At 41.5% G+C, this 13,648-nt stretch overlaps 4 protein-coding genes across 5 annotated transcripts; 2 read left to right on the top strand and 2 right to left on the bottom strand.

The window, feature by feature from the left end:
- The first annotated feature begins 780 nt into the window (after window positions 1–780).
- slc15a5 (solute carrier family 15 member 5) lies at window positions 781–4,524 on the top strand. The gene is made up of 9 exons (XM_072385122.1): window positions 781–1,231; window positions 1,413–1,635; window positions 2,090–2,259; window positions 2,379–2,599; window positions 2,691–2,877; window positions 3,045–3,233; window positions 3,364–3,495; window positions 3,574–3,682; window positions 4,333–4,524. The coding sequence occupies exons 1-9, from the start codon at window positions 781–783 to the stop codon at window positions 4,460–4,462; spliced, it is 1,812 nt and encodes a 603-aa protein (XP_072241223.1). The 3' UTR covers window positions 4,463–4,524.
- A 366-nt stretch (window positions 4,525–4,890) lies between these two features.
- Window positions 4,891–7,634, bottom strand: LOC140306509 (E3 ubiquitin/ISG15 ligase TRIM25-like). The gene is made up of 6 exons (XM_072385121.1): window positions 6,945–7,634; window positions 6,758–6,853; window positions 6,225–6,485; window positions 5,999–6,152; window positions 5,855–5,923; window positions 4,891–5,771 (listed from the first exon to the last, which is right to left on the bottom strand). Exons 1-6 carry the CDS (start codon window positions 7,512–7,514, stop codon window positions 5,242–5,244), a joined length of 1,680 nt encoding a protein of 559 aa, XP_072241222.1. The 5' UTR covers window positions 7,515–7,634; the 3' UTR covers window positions 4,891–5,241.
- A 252-nt stretch (window positions 7,635–7,886) lies between these two features.
- Window positions 7,887–10,246, bottom strand: LOC140306862 (E3 ubiquitin/ISG15 ligase TRIM25-like). The gene is made up of 6 exons (XM_072385478.1): window positions 9,665–10,246; window positions 9,416–9,511; window positions 9,112–9,345; window positions 8,870–9,026; window positions 8,738–8,782; window positions 7,887–8,652 (listed from the first exon to the last, which is right to left on the bottom strand). Exons 1-6 carry the CDS (start codon window positions 10,244–10,246, stop codon window positions 8,132–8,134), a joined length of 1,635 nt encoding a protein of 544 aa, XP_072241579.1. The 3' UTR covers window positions 7,887–8,131.
- Window positions 10,247–11,420: 1,174 nt separating this feature from the next.
- Window positions 11,421–13,189, top strand: tmem17 (transmembrane protein 17). Of its 2 annotated transcripts, XM_072385182.1 has the most exons (5): window positions 11,421–11,586; window positions 11,769–11,872; window positions 12,541–12,654; window positions 12,747–12,890; window positions 13,021–13,189. In XM_072385182.1, the coding sequence occupies exons 1-5, from the start codon at window positions 11,472–11,474 to the stop codon at window positions 13,096–13,098; spliced, it is 555 nt and encodes a 184-aa protein (XP_072241283.1). In that variant the 5' UTR covers window positions 11,421–11,471; the 3' UTR covers window positions 13,099–13,189. The 2 variants fall into 2 exon arrangements, with proteins under 2 accessions (XP_072241283.1, XP_072241282.1); XM_072385181.1 differs by having other exon boundaries at window positions 11,493–11,872.
- The last annotated feature ends 459 nt before the right edge of the window (window positions 13,190–13,648 follow it).

Here is a 13,648-nt window from a genome sequence, read left to right as displayed (position 1 = left end):
GCCTGAAGGAGATATTTGTTATTGTGTTCCTATTGTCTTCTTTTATAAAGTGTACATAGCAGTTTTAATATTTTCCCTCACACACAGAAACCAATCACTTCTCACAATTCTTACCTTACCTATGACCCGACTCACCCTACACACACCATCTTTTTGAGCTGCTGCCCTCTGGAAGATATTAGAGGGAAACATACCTCCAGGCTCAGGGACAGTTTTTCCCAACAGCCATTGCTACACTGAACAAGCAATTAATTTAAAGCTGCTATTTTTGCACTATGCTCCACTATTATTGGGCATCAGTGCCATTTTATTAATTTATTTATTAGCATGTTATAAACTCAGTGTGTTGAATGGTGAATGAAAACACCACTTGAACACACTACTAATTTAATTCCAATGTGAATATTTTGTGCAGTGGTGGTGCAAATCTTCAATGAGCCGGTGATCAACCACATTGCGATAATGGGACAGTATATTTTACAGTACATATTTCAGTATTGGAAAGAAAATTATAAAATTGCCTCGTAACTCTCTGTTGTTGGTCATTTTAAAAACATTTCTTGTAGGCTCTCTAAATACCTCCAATCCATCACTCCACCTTGATACAGTTTTGTGTAATGTGTCAGATTCCCGGAAGGCATACACAGTTCAGAGTAACAACATGACGAAGGATTATCAGCCAACAGGACACGCAGAATGCAGGTGGGTGAGTCTGATACTACGTGTCTGTAGTCCAGCTCAGAATCACACCAGGCTGTGGGATTCCAGCTCTGGCCTCTGATGTTTGTGTCCTACAAGAAGAGGAGTTCTCTCTCAGAGCTGCCTGGTTCGCTGCTGACACCCAACAGAGCAACCGAGCAGCCACCTCACTGGCCAGGTGGTATGGTGATAGAAGAACGGAGACTGCCAGAGGGCAGAAACCAAGCGCGACGAATCTCCCAGACTCCTTCTGTGGAGCATAGACCTCCAAGGAAGTCTCGCAAGAAGCTCCAAGTTATCATCTGTGTACTGCTTGTAGAGTTGTGTGAAAGGTTCACTTTCTTTGGGATCGTGTGTAACATGATTCTCTTCTGCACTGTGAAGCTGGGCTATGACAATTACCTGGCTGCAACAGTCAACCTGTGCTTCATAGGAGCCAGTACCCTGACTCCTGTTTTGGTTGGATGGTTTGCAGAAACCTGCTTAGGACGGACAAAGGTGCTCTACTTGTGTGCTCTTCTTCATTTCTTTGGTAAGAGACAGCATGATTCAGTATCACGGACAGTGTAAATTAATCCAAAAAGGCAATTAGTATGATAGATTAGTATGTAACGTATATATAGTATATGTAAAGCCAGAGCATGATTATAATGCTGCAAAAGCTGCTGCTAGATACCTCCATGACCTACTTCTACAACTGTGCTCTGCTTTAGGAACAGCCATGCTACCCGTGGTGGCCTTTCCCTTTGAAGATTTCTACATCGACACTCATCACATGACCCACAAGCTGGAACCTCGGGAGCAGCAGATCTTGTTCTACACCGGTCTCCTGGCTGCTGCGCTGGGCATCGGCGGCATTCGGGCCATCCTGTGCCCCATGGGAGCCTACAGCCTTCAGGGCTACAACCAACACCAGCTCCTGTCCTTCTTCAACTGGTGGGTGGTGATTTTATGTGGTCACAGCTATTCAACCTCTGAGCCTTTAATCAGACTCATACTTTGCCCACATTTAACCTCACTAAATTTCTTGAAATTTGGATTGTTTGTCATAATCTTGCTGGGAAATAGAAAAACAACACTATAACCTACCTTTACCTCATGATTTGGCTTATATTTATTTGATAAATGATAACTCAGTGTAATATGTCACGTTGTTTATCTGAGGTTGTATTTACTCTATTTGGAAACCTTGTGAGATGATTTTTTTTATCATGTTCTGAGAGGTTGAAAGAAGATATATTTTCTTTTTCGTATGATTTTGTACAGAAAATGAACAGATGGTCAGCTGACCGAACGTTTTGTATCAGACCTATTTCACCGCTTGTTTGTGGTAAAAATGAGTGTGATTCTTTCCCAGCATGCAAGTTAACATTTATTTCAATGCTTTTAGGTTCTACTGGTTGGTGAACCTGAATTCTACAGTTGTGTTTTTGGGCATAGCTTACATCCAGCAGTCTGTGGCTCAAAATTTGGGCTTCCTTATCCCCTTCACTTCTGTGCTGCTGGCTCTCATCGCCATACACATGATGCGCAACAAACTCACCTACAAACCCAAGAAAGGTAAAAAGGCCACTCATTATAACAAAGGCACAAAAACGTGCAACAACCCCTCCAGACCAGAACAGGACAAACTTGTTAAATTACAACTTCTCACTTTTCCTTTGTGGGATTTCTGTTAGGTGGATCACTACTGACTACGCTGGGAGTTTTCTTGAACTCTTTCAAGATGTGCTGCCTCCACTATCGTCACCTGAGTGGGGATGTGGTGTCCTGGCTGGACCGGGCGAAAGAGAACAACGGCGGTCGGTACAGTGAGACACACGTGGAGAACGTCAAGGTTCTGACCAAACTCTTCCCTCTTTATGGGCTTCAGCTGCTGTACAGAGCCTGCATCACACAGGCAGGTCACTGGAAACACATCATGACACAGCGAGAAAGAGGATAGGTTGTTTGTTTTATGTGCAAAGAGGTTATGAATATGTTTGCCACAGATTCCCTCAGGTTACTACATACAGACAATGAACTCCAACCTTCACCTGAACGACCTCCTGCTGCCTATTGGTGCCATGAATGTAATCAGCATCCTGCCTCTGCTGCTCTTAGCCCCACTCATCGAGTGTGTGACCACCTACTTCCTCTCCAGACAAAAAACTCCTCTTCCTCCTGCAAAAGTCATAAGTAACTACTGACACACATACACACTTGCTCTCGTCCACAAGTAACTTTTAACATCTTCACCTAAATGTCCCTATGTTTCTCTCACTTCCTTTCTCCTCCTGAAATCACAACCCCCATTCTGCAGCCCCCTCTCTCATCACCCCACCCTGTCCGTCCTCCCCTTCCAGCTTTGGGCCATGCCTGTGCCACTCTGTCTGTCCTGGTGGCAGGTTTGTCTGAGCTGCATAGGAAGGTTTACCCCCTGGTGGAGCAGACTTTATCTGGGAAGGTTCTGCAGGTGTCGTCTATGCCGTGTTTCCAGCTGGCGCCTCAGTACATCCTCCTTGGTGTGGCAGAGGCTCTTGTCACACCTGCATGTGAGTGGAGGATTACCATCTTTCACAGAGGACTGCAAATTTATGGAATCGTCCCAAAATAACAAAGGCGTCAAAGATGGCTTTTATCTTACCTCAGTCAATAATTCTGCTGTCATTCCCTCTCTGGCAGGTTCCCTCATATCCTTCCAGCTGACCCCGAGCCACATCAGAGGGATCTCCCTGCACTTCCTTACTTTGTCCTACGGAGGGGGCTGTTTTCTTGGAGCTTTCATTATTCAACTAGTGTACCTTTTCTCTGGAGGTAATATTGAATACAGATACTGTGTTACTTGTTTTCTTCAGTGGCAAATAATAGTGACATGCTGATACTATACGACAGGTGGTTTCTATCCAAACACACTGCATGATGGGAATCTGGAGAGGTTCTTCTTCGTCCTAGCTTCACTGATGGCTATAAATACTCTGGTGTGTTGGAGAGTATCATACAGGTACAGTATCAGCTCGAAGTTCAAAGACCATAAGATGTGATAAAGATTAGAATTAGAGAGATCTACATTCAGGCCAGCTAAGGTCCATTCTGGGGGCCTTGCTTTTGGATGTTGTGTGATTCATCAGGAATGGTTTTCTAACAAAAACACAATTAACATTCTCTCAATGCTCATGGCGTAGAGCTCTTTGGGCAACCTCTGCAGAACATTCCTGCTTGGTTGTATAAATGTTTCCCTAACCTTCACATTATGGTTGACCTTTGGAAAACCTTATGACGACATTATAGTTAGGCTCTCGAAATGTTCATGTTGCCACTGTCTTTGCAATCAGAACGCTCATTTTCACTCCTGATTTTACCTTCACTCCTGAATACTTCAAGTGTTTTAACCCGTGAACCTTTGTATGATACCAGGAGTGTTCTGTCATCACTGTATTCACAAATACAAAACTGAAAACCAATTAGGACGAGCGCAATGTGACTCTATGAGAGCAATCAGGCTTTTGAATCCCTAGTTTTAGAGAATGTTCTCTAAAGTTTAGTTTATTGTTCTAGTCAATATAACCTTGGGAGAACCACAAGCTAACCATAGTCTAACTTTCTGTGCTGGCTGGTGTGAGAACTCAAATGTATTTTGTTTTTATTGTCCAGGTACATTGACCTGAGCGTGCAGGGTAAAGCACTGACCATCAGCTCTCTGACTGAGACGCTGCTGCATTACAAAGCCACTCTGCGCTTCTACGACACTGTCGATCATCTCTCCATTGACTCTGTCTTATGATCGCTTTCATCAAGATATCTCCTGTGAGCAGCGCTGGCGCTGCACATTACTGTGTCAAAATTTGTAACATGAATAGCTTTGGGCTTGACTGTATAGAAAGAATATGTAATGTGCATGTTTTTGTGGTTGTTACAGAAAATGAGCAAATGATTAAACAAGTGTGTTATGAAAGCTTTATTTTAAATAAACATTCATGTAAGAGTGAATTTGTTTGAGCTCGATTTGGAATCAAAATACAAAACATGAAAATGGAAAAAGAAAGTGCATTAATCCAAACAGGTGTAATAGATGCTAAAAAAAAGAGTTAAAATCACCATAAAGAAAAAAATTGACTTAAGGGATAATTGTCATAAACTCATACGATAGATAGATAGATAGATAGATATAGATAGATAGATAGATAGATAGATAGATAGATAGATAGAAGGACTTCTCCAATCAACATTAATTTGTTCTGTACTTATGAAATGTGTTCACTAATATCTTAAAACACACATCTGAAAAGCTTCTTAAAAAAATCAAGAATAACAGTTGAGTATGGTCTTTGAATCTTTCAGCAATATCCGTGAAAATAAGTCAGAATACATCAAAGATGAGTTTGGATTCCTCTCTTGAATTTCCTCTTGAACACAACAAAACACCTCAAAAATCAATACTTTTATAAAAATCTCTCAAACATACACAGACAAGTAAAGTGCTTGGTATTGAGTTTTGTTTTAATCCCTGATTATGAAATGGCATGCCAGTCCTGAGAATATTGATAATTAAAGTGGACCGAACTAAATGGTACACATTGTCAAAGTTGCACCTAAATCAACAGAAAAGCCTGGATAGAGCGGCTCAGTGAAGGTGGTCTGGATTTGGTGCAGCGGTGTCAACCTGTCTGGACCTAAAACGCTGTAAAAACTCAGCTTTCCTTCCTGATACTGCAGGTGCAGGCCTATTCTGCGGCAGCGAGCCGGAGGAATCTGACCTTTGTGGAGATTATTGTGCCAAAACGTGCAACCAGAGGGAGAGCAGGTTAACTTCCAAGACTCCTTATTATGACCAAAACAGCTCTTTTTGCCTGACCCCTTTCTTTCTATTCTTTTGTATGCCACAGCCACCTCCACGATTCCACCATCCCACTCCACCTCCCAGTAGCAGTTTCTCATAAGGCCCTCTTGGCACAGAGCCTGGTAAAAGTTAGTAAATCTGTCAGGATGATCAGGATGACCTTGGTCACTGTTACCCCACGATATCTCTGTCTTTGTGTTTGACAAGTAAAGACATGCTTGTACTGTGCAGGGATCCACTTTCAATACAGTGTCTGCAAGAAGAGATAAAAAAAATCATTCACCTGGTGATGTTTTCATGTATGCTTGAAAAGATATTCATTCAATTCTTACTTACAGTCAGAAAAAATGTCTTTTCTTGATGTTATTCCCCTATAGTCCGCCTCAAACCTTGGACAGATATCAACTGGGAAAAAAAAAATACTCTCAGGAAACCAACCAATCCAATCAATTAAATCTGAAAATGATTTATCATTCTTACTTGCTGTTAGTTCAGAATGAATGAGCAATTCCTTCTTTTCTTTGTCGCACATATTTTTAAATTTTTCTTTTTGTGCAGAGACAAAGTCTGCTAGCGGGTTGAGTCCTTCCTGTGAGTCTGTTAACACAGGGAGGCCATTCAGGGCTTCGAAACCCTAAGCCAAACAAGCATAAAACGCATACATATTTAGGTGAAGCTGCACAAATAACAAAAAAATGTCACATCAAAACAGAGAAATCACCTGAAGAAACTCAATGGGATCTTCTGTTAGAGAAAGCTGGCGCAATTTAGTCTCCATGCCCCTCAGCTTGAACATGTCACGTTCCAGCTGACCAAGGTGCCTTTTAGTCCAGTCTACTCCATCTTTCTCAAGTTCTCCAACTTTCTGTCTCATCTCAAGGCAGTTCCTCTCCACAGAGCTGATGTATGAACGTATGAGTTCATCGCATTTTCGTTCAAAGTCATCACATGCCTCCCAGGCTGCATCCTTGTGGGAAACAAGAACTATTAGTCTTGGCATTACTTATAACATTTGGAGTTACAGTTCTAAGCAACTATTATATTATTTCCATATGCTTATATGACAGACTGCAAAAGTGAAGGGAAATTCCACCCACGCCTCCATCTTGTTCCTCTGTTCTGCTGCTGCAATTGACCCAAACTACATACATCTATAATCTCATATCAATCTTTAAAAACATATAAATGTATTGACTGTCAAGAGGAAGGGGATACTTATGTTTGAGTGTGAAAACGCACTCTTATAGCGTCTGCAGCATCCCTGAGCTCTGTCATTTTGCTCTCGGCAGCCAGCACTCTGTCTGTGATTTCCTGTCTTGCCTTTGCCACTTTTCTCTGTTAAAAACAGAAATCCAAGAATTATTCGGGAACTTCTGTGACAAAAAAAACCCCAAAACAACTTCAGCATGGGGCTGAACTGAATTACCTGAGTTGTCTCCTTTTCTGTTGCGACTGCCACAATGTCATGACTTTTGTGTTCCACCACACAAAGTGGGCACAAAAACTGCTTATCGGTGCGGCAATAAATCTCCAGATGTCTATTGTGACGGCTGCAGATGGTTTCTTTGACTCCTGTGGAAGCTTGGATCAGTTTGTGCTTCTTCAGCGGTGGCACCTCAAAATGAGGCTTTAGATGAGTCTCACAGTAAGAGGCCAAACACATGAAGCAGAACATATGAGCTTTTCGTTTTCTTCCCTCGCAAACATCACACTTCACATCCCCCGGTGCAGCGAAGGCATCATTATCCCCATCAGCAGCAGTTTGACTGGTTTTCTTCTTCTGCTCCTCCAACAAGTTTGCCAGGATTGTATTCCTCTGAAGAACAGGCCTTGTGTTGAAAGTTTTTCGGCATTGAGGGCAGCTGTAGCATGTTCTTACATCCCAGTAGGCATTAATGCATTTCATACAGAAACTGTGTCCACATGCCGCCGTCACTGGTTCCACCAGCGTCTCTAAACATATGGAGCAGTCAAACAGATCCAAACTGTACGCCATTTTCTCCCGCTCAAACTAACAAAGTAACTTTCAGTTTCCCTAAAGGAGCGGTTTGTTGGCAGCTTCCTCCAGGTGGGAGGGCACTCCAACCAGCTTTGTTGGTCTTAAAGTGAAACACAACAAAGTCAATGCCATTATCAAAGAAACTTACATAACATACTCACTTTCACTGAAAGTAAAACAGAATTGAATTATAAAGCAGCCAACTCAATAGATCTTTGTGTGTAATATACCTCCTTGAAATGTGTAACATTGTGTGATACAACTGTTTATGTAAATATATGTTATGAATAAGTCATTTTTGTACAGCTCTGGAATACTGTGTGTAAATACACTCAGACACATAATAACCACAATCGCACACTTGACTAACACAGTTTATCGTGAGTTTATTTTAGTTCACCACCAGATGAGGGACATATTACAGTATTAAACACATCACATCTAATGTTTCTATAGCCTTGCAAACATTTAATATTTTCAAAAGCACACTCAAGCTCTACTACAAAAAGTGAAACTCATCAGGAGTAGTTTTATGCACAACTTGTTTTTTTTAATACTGGTGTTTTAGACAGAGAACCTTATGTAATGCTGGCAGCCCTGACAGTCTGCGCCCTTTACTCTGGTGTGATTATTCTAACTGACGCTCCTCTGGAAACCATGAAGCCAGCGTACAGAGGCTGGGAGAACGTGGTCTGAACCCCATGAAGGAGCCCCATCTGACCAGAATCAGACACATTGTAAAAGGACAGGCTCCCACCCTTATGGTTCAGATACACTCCCACTGTAGAGGAACAAGGGATGGCTATTCTTGTTTTGACTTCATTGTGCCAAAAGATGCACCCAGAACTCGAGAGGGAAATGCACCAGGACTGGTCAGTGTATCCAAAGCAACTTTCTTCCAGTTTTGCCCCTTTATAGCACACGGCTACCTCAACCCTGGGCCCTTTCCATTCAACCTCCCAGTAGCAAAGGCCAGAAAGACTTTCAGAGCACAACACTTGATCATATTTGGTAAATCTCTCTGGGTGATAGGGGTACTTCTGGGCTTTTTTAATCCAGGTCACTTTTTTGTTTCTCTCGGAGAGCAGCAAGTTTTCAAATGCAGTATCAGGATCCAAACTGAGGCAGCAGGAATCTGAAATGTGAGGAGATATTATACAGTGTTCACTACTGAACCACAAAGGCTCAATTGAAGAATATGTGTAATGCCAACAACTCACAGATGATTAACTCTTGTCTTGTCTTTGGATCCTGGTCAACTTTAACTAAAAGCAAAAACAGGACATTCTGAAACGTGCAATAAAATATGTGCATTAAAATGACTATTTTTTTGTATAAAGGTATATCCTTACATTTTTCTGATAGTTCTTCCAAGGCGCTGGCCATGATTTCCATTCTGTCTTTCAAGTCTGAAATAATCTTTGTCACAAAGTCAAAATGTGTGTGTAGTTGGATGTTTAAATCAGAGGACGCCTGAGGTTCTGTGCAGTCAAAAATGGGCTTACATCGCTGAAAAACATGTAAAAAGAGAAACAGTGTAAACTTCAGACTGACACAGTACATAATACATACATGTGTATTTGTTTGCGTGTACCTGCAGGAAATCTATGTGATCCTCAGTCAGAGACAGCTCCTTTAGGTCATCTTCTCTCTTCCTCAGATCACCGATCTCCTTCTCAAGTTGATCTACGAGTGCCTCTGCTCGACTCACCGTAGTCTTCTCCTGATCTCTGATCAGCCCCTTCATTTCAGAGCGCCTCTTGTCTGCCATCAGGACAATTTCTGCATAGGCCTTTTCATTTCGATCGAGCGCCTCATCTCTAGAACACTAACAGTAATTTATAAAAAGTCAAATGATTCCTTTCACAGGGACACAAAGCTTGCATTTATTTAGTTACCTGCAGTGCCTTCATTTTCTGTTTCAGCTGCCGCAGCTGCTTCTGCTTTTCTTGTATTCCTTGCTGGTATCTTTGTTTCTTCTTTCCAAATTGTTGCTAACAACAAAATCATATTAATCACTCTGCTTTTTGCTGTTGAGCTAAACAGTGCATTAAGCATCTTCCTAATACTCCCGATAAAGAAAAAGACATGCTATATAATCGACTGGACACTAACAACTAACAGTGACCAAAAATAAATCATCTTACTTGTTTCTTTTTCCTCTCTGCTGCAGCTGAGACGGTGTCATGACCTTTGTGCTCATCCATCACACAAAGCAGACAAATGCATTGGTCATCAGTGCAACAATAAACTTCGAGCAGCTTGTCATGTTTCGAGCAGATCTTATCTTGTATGGAGGCCGACACTTCCACCAGCTTGTGCCTTTTGAAAGCAGCAGACTCATAGTGAGGCTGCAAGTGTTGGGCACAGTAAGAGGCCAGACACACCAGGCAAGACTTGACAGCTTTCAGCTTCCTCACAGTGCAGAAATCACACTCCACGTCTTCTGGACTGACTTCATCCTTCCCAGGAGCAGAGGGTGGTTCTGCCTCGGTCATGTTAACCATCAAATCAGCCAGCATTGTGTTCTTGTTCAGCAGAGGTCTCGGGGTGAAACTGTGTCTACACTGAGGACAGCTGTAAACATCTGTCTGATCCTCCTGGTCCCAGTAGCCATTTACACAGTCCATACAGTAGCTGTGGCCACAGTGAAGAGTCACAGGGTTCTTCAACACCTCCAAGCATATTGAGCAGGACAAAGAATACGGTGCCTTACTTCTTTCAGCCATTTCATTGCAGAATGTGGAAGTTTCTCTTTCTCTGAAAATGAAACTTATAAAAAGGGGAGTGACTTGATCTCTTGCTGTGATTGTGTTAAACAATAATGTCCAGGCTTATGGGTTTATCCACTGTTTATTCTTCTGTGTAAGTGTCTCATGTTCTGGATTGTAGTATCTTATTTCTGTTTGATTTCTGCATATTAGTCCCCCCCCCCCCCCCTTTTTTTTTCCGTAGAGCCTCTTCCTAGTTTCTGTTCAGTTTGCTTCCTATTTTAGATTAACAGCTGGTTTGAGTCACTGAGTGGCTCTCACTTTTAGTAATCCATTACCTCCATCAAAATATATATCTTCAGGCCTCATTTGTCAATTGCCAACTTGTTGCCATTGTTGTGTTTATTTTTCTTAAGCCTAGTTCTGCTTTCTATTGTGGATGTGTGTTTTCTGGGCTGCCTGCCATAGTAGCATCTTTTGCTTAGATTCAATAAAGTTTCTTCATATCCCTGCCTGCCCTCCTCTCATCTGTGAGCCAGCATTTGGGTCCTCTCCATCAAAGTAACACACACCTATTCCAAATTTGTCTAACTTATACAAATCCAATTAGAAAAAAAAGTTAAATTTGCAGGCTGCAAAGCATGTTTCATTAATTAATTTTTAAAAAAAAAGAGGATTATCCAGGAAGTCATGGGTATGTACTCAGGCCAAAATTGTTTCTTTATGCATCTGTAAGTTTTAAGATTTGGGGCTTTTGTCCTTTAAAGTACTGTTTCGTTGTTTGTTTACAGCAAATTTCAACAAATCTGTGCATAATGCATTATTTTTGTACCTTGTAAACTTATAAAAAAGGTCTAAATGTTTGTGATCGACTATGTTGCTTCCATGACATTATAGTAAAAGGTTTTAGTTGCAAAATAGATACTAATTTAGTCATTTATTCGTCGACACAGTGCCAGAAAATATATGAAAAACAATATTTAGCATTGTTCTAGAAAATCAAAGAATATTAGCACATCTGTAGCAATCATTGTCATGGTGTTGATAGTCAACCTGTAAAGTTTAACTGATTTATCTTATAATGAGGTGTGTAAAAAGACGAAAATGTGTTTTATTGTTGAGGGCAGACAGATAATTATATGGTATCCATGGAAACGACAACAGCGTTCGGTGCCCTCACAGCAAGGAGGCGGAAGTATTTTTCCTGTGGATATGTTGTTTTTAGCAGGGGTTATCTGACACGATGGAGTTGCCAGAAACGATTAGAAAACGTTTAGAGGACTTTTCTCGCACTGTTCTATTTGACCAGAGTTGGACTGTGCCGTTCTCAAAAGACAACGACAGGTTTTTGCCTCACGGTACACCAAAAAATGCAGATAACGCTTGAGACGAATTAGCATGCACGTTAGCATTGATGTAGCCACACTAACCCAGCAGAAGTGCGTGAGCCATGTTTGTCTTGAATCGGGATGTACGGTTTCTGAGGCAGAATTTCGGGTTTTCCCATCTTTTTTAGGTTCTGTTGTCTTTATGTTTTCAGATAAACGGGTTTTGTCCAGCCTCCAGCTCCAGATGTCTTTGTACTTTAACATGTGGTTCTTCCCCTGGTGGTGGATCAGTGAAATTGCAATGCTTCACCTCAAGGTAAGACAGATTAGGCAGGGAACTAAGAAGAAATTTTGCCTTTCCTTTTCCACTTTTGATACTGCTTTGTAGGGCTCAGTTAAAGGGACACATTTCAGACTACTTGAAAGGTTTGGGAAGGATACACAACCCTGGGCAAAAATGATGGAATCACAACACTTGGAGGATGTTCAGTCAGCTATTTCAGTTGGTAAAAACTAAAAACAAAAGACAGATATGACGCAAAGCATTTTTATTTCATAGCTGACTGTTCTGGCTTTGTAAAACATATTCAAAAACCTTTTTTTTTAAGATTGTTGTTATAAAACAACGGGTCCCGGGTGGAATATCTATGTTGATAAGAGAGCATAAAAAATGTAAGCACCGTCACCTTTAAATAAAAAAAAATCCCTCTAATATGTGAGTTGCTGCTGGGAAAACATGCAATAATTCCTGCTTGTTTAACGTTGCTTCACTGCGTTTATTTCAGGCGCCGGCTGATCAAAGCAAACCTTAATACTGATCAGTAAATAAGTTCTCAAAATGACAGTGATGTTTAGCAGTGTCAGCCTGCAACATGTGACTGTTTATATTATGTTTAATTGACATAAAAAATGACCAATTATCTCAAATCACACACAAAAAAAGCTTTGTCTGATCAGCCTTGCTGTGGATGTCGTTTCTACCAGTATCCTGCCTTACCAGACTACTACAAGTTCATCCTTGTGACTGTTCTTCTGCTGATGACGCTAATCGAGGCCATCAGACTCTATCTCGGTTACGCCGGGAACCTCCAAGAAAAGGTGAGACATCTCAGATGGGCCCAAAGTCACGGTTGATGTAGAAACCTCCTGAGTGACGGGCAGACTGAAGTGAGTTAATGTGTTTGTGGAAGGTCCCGGAGTTGGCCGGCTTTTGGCTGTTGAGCATCCTGCTGCAGTTCCCACTGATCCTCTTTCAGCTCTTTAATGAAGCCATTCTCGTACAGCCTTTGGAGAGAGGCGTCCACATAGTTCTCGCCATATTTATTCTCACACAGGTATGACTCAGTTTCTCCTAAAAACAGAGTGATCCACTTTAAATTTAAACTTATGTTACTATGTTTTGTGCATGTTTCCGTTAAGTACGTGTGACTGACTGAGATGTGTTTTTGCTCTTCAACTATCCAGGCCCTCTCTGGCTTTGTGGCCCTGCGGGACATGGTCAGACACACACAAAGCCAATTTCATCTCCGACAGTTTGACTGAATTCTGAAACTGATGTCCATACATGTCGTGGAGTGACACCGGATGTATCTTACAGATTTTTTTACTAGCAGTATGTGATACATGTATGTTTTAACATATTTATTTTTGTAGTTTTGCAGTAAATTCCTACACGATGAGCACCCCGTGTGTCATTTGTTTGGCAGCTGATCATCGACTGCGTATCAGCACAAAACAGACGTGCAGAAAACCGTACAATCAATCCAGGATCAATGTAACACATCAGCCAAAACATTAAAACCGCTGACATCTTCAGAGAAAAGCTTTGTTCAGATAGGAATCCCTGGTTCAAAACTGGTCATGAACTGCTTGTGAAACACTACAAAAGAGGTAAAGGTGTTCGCTTGGCCCCCAAATTTCCCAGATCCCAGTCTGACAATCTCTGGTACAAGCCCAAAACTTTGCAGACCCCTTCCCACAGGGCTCAAAAGGCTCTGAATCCTTGTTCCAACTGGTCAGTTTTAGACTGACTGCTTACATCAAAGATTAATTATTCTTTAAGTGTTTACTAGATGTTTTCACTTGTCACTTT

The sequence above is a fragment of the Leuresthes tenuis genome, unplaced genomic scaffold (assembly GCF_036924035.1).
Source record: "Leuresthes tenuis unplaced genomic scaffold, fLeuTen1.0.hap1 SCAF_5, whole genome shotgun sequence".
NCBI lineage: Eukaryota > Metazoa > Chordata > Actinopteri > Atheriniformes > Atherinopsidae > Leuresthes > Leuresthes tenuis.
Note: the sequence above shows the minus strand (reverse complement) of the source record. Positions and strands in the feature narration are given on the sequence as shown.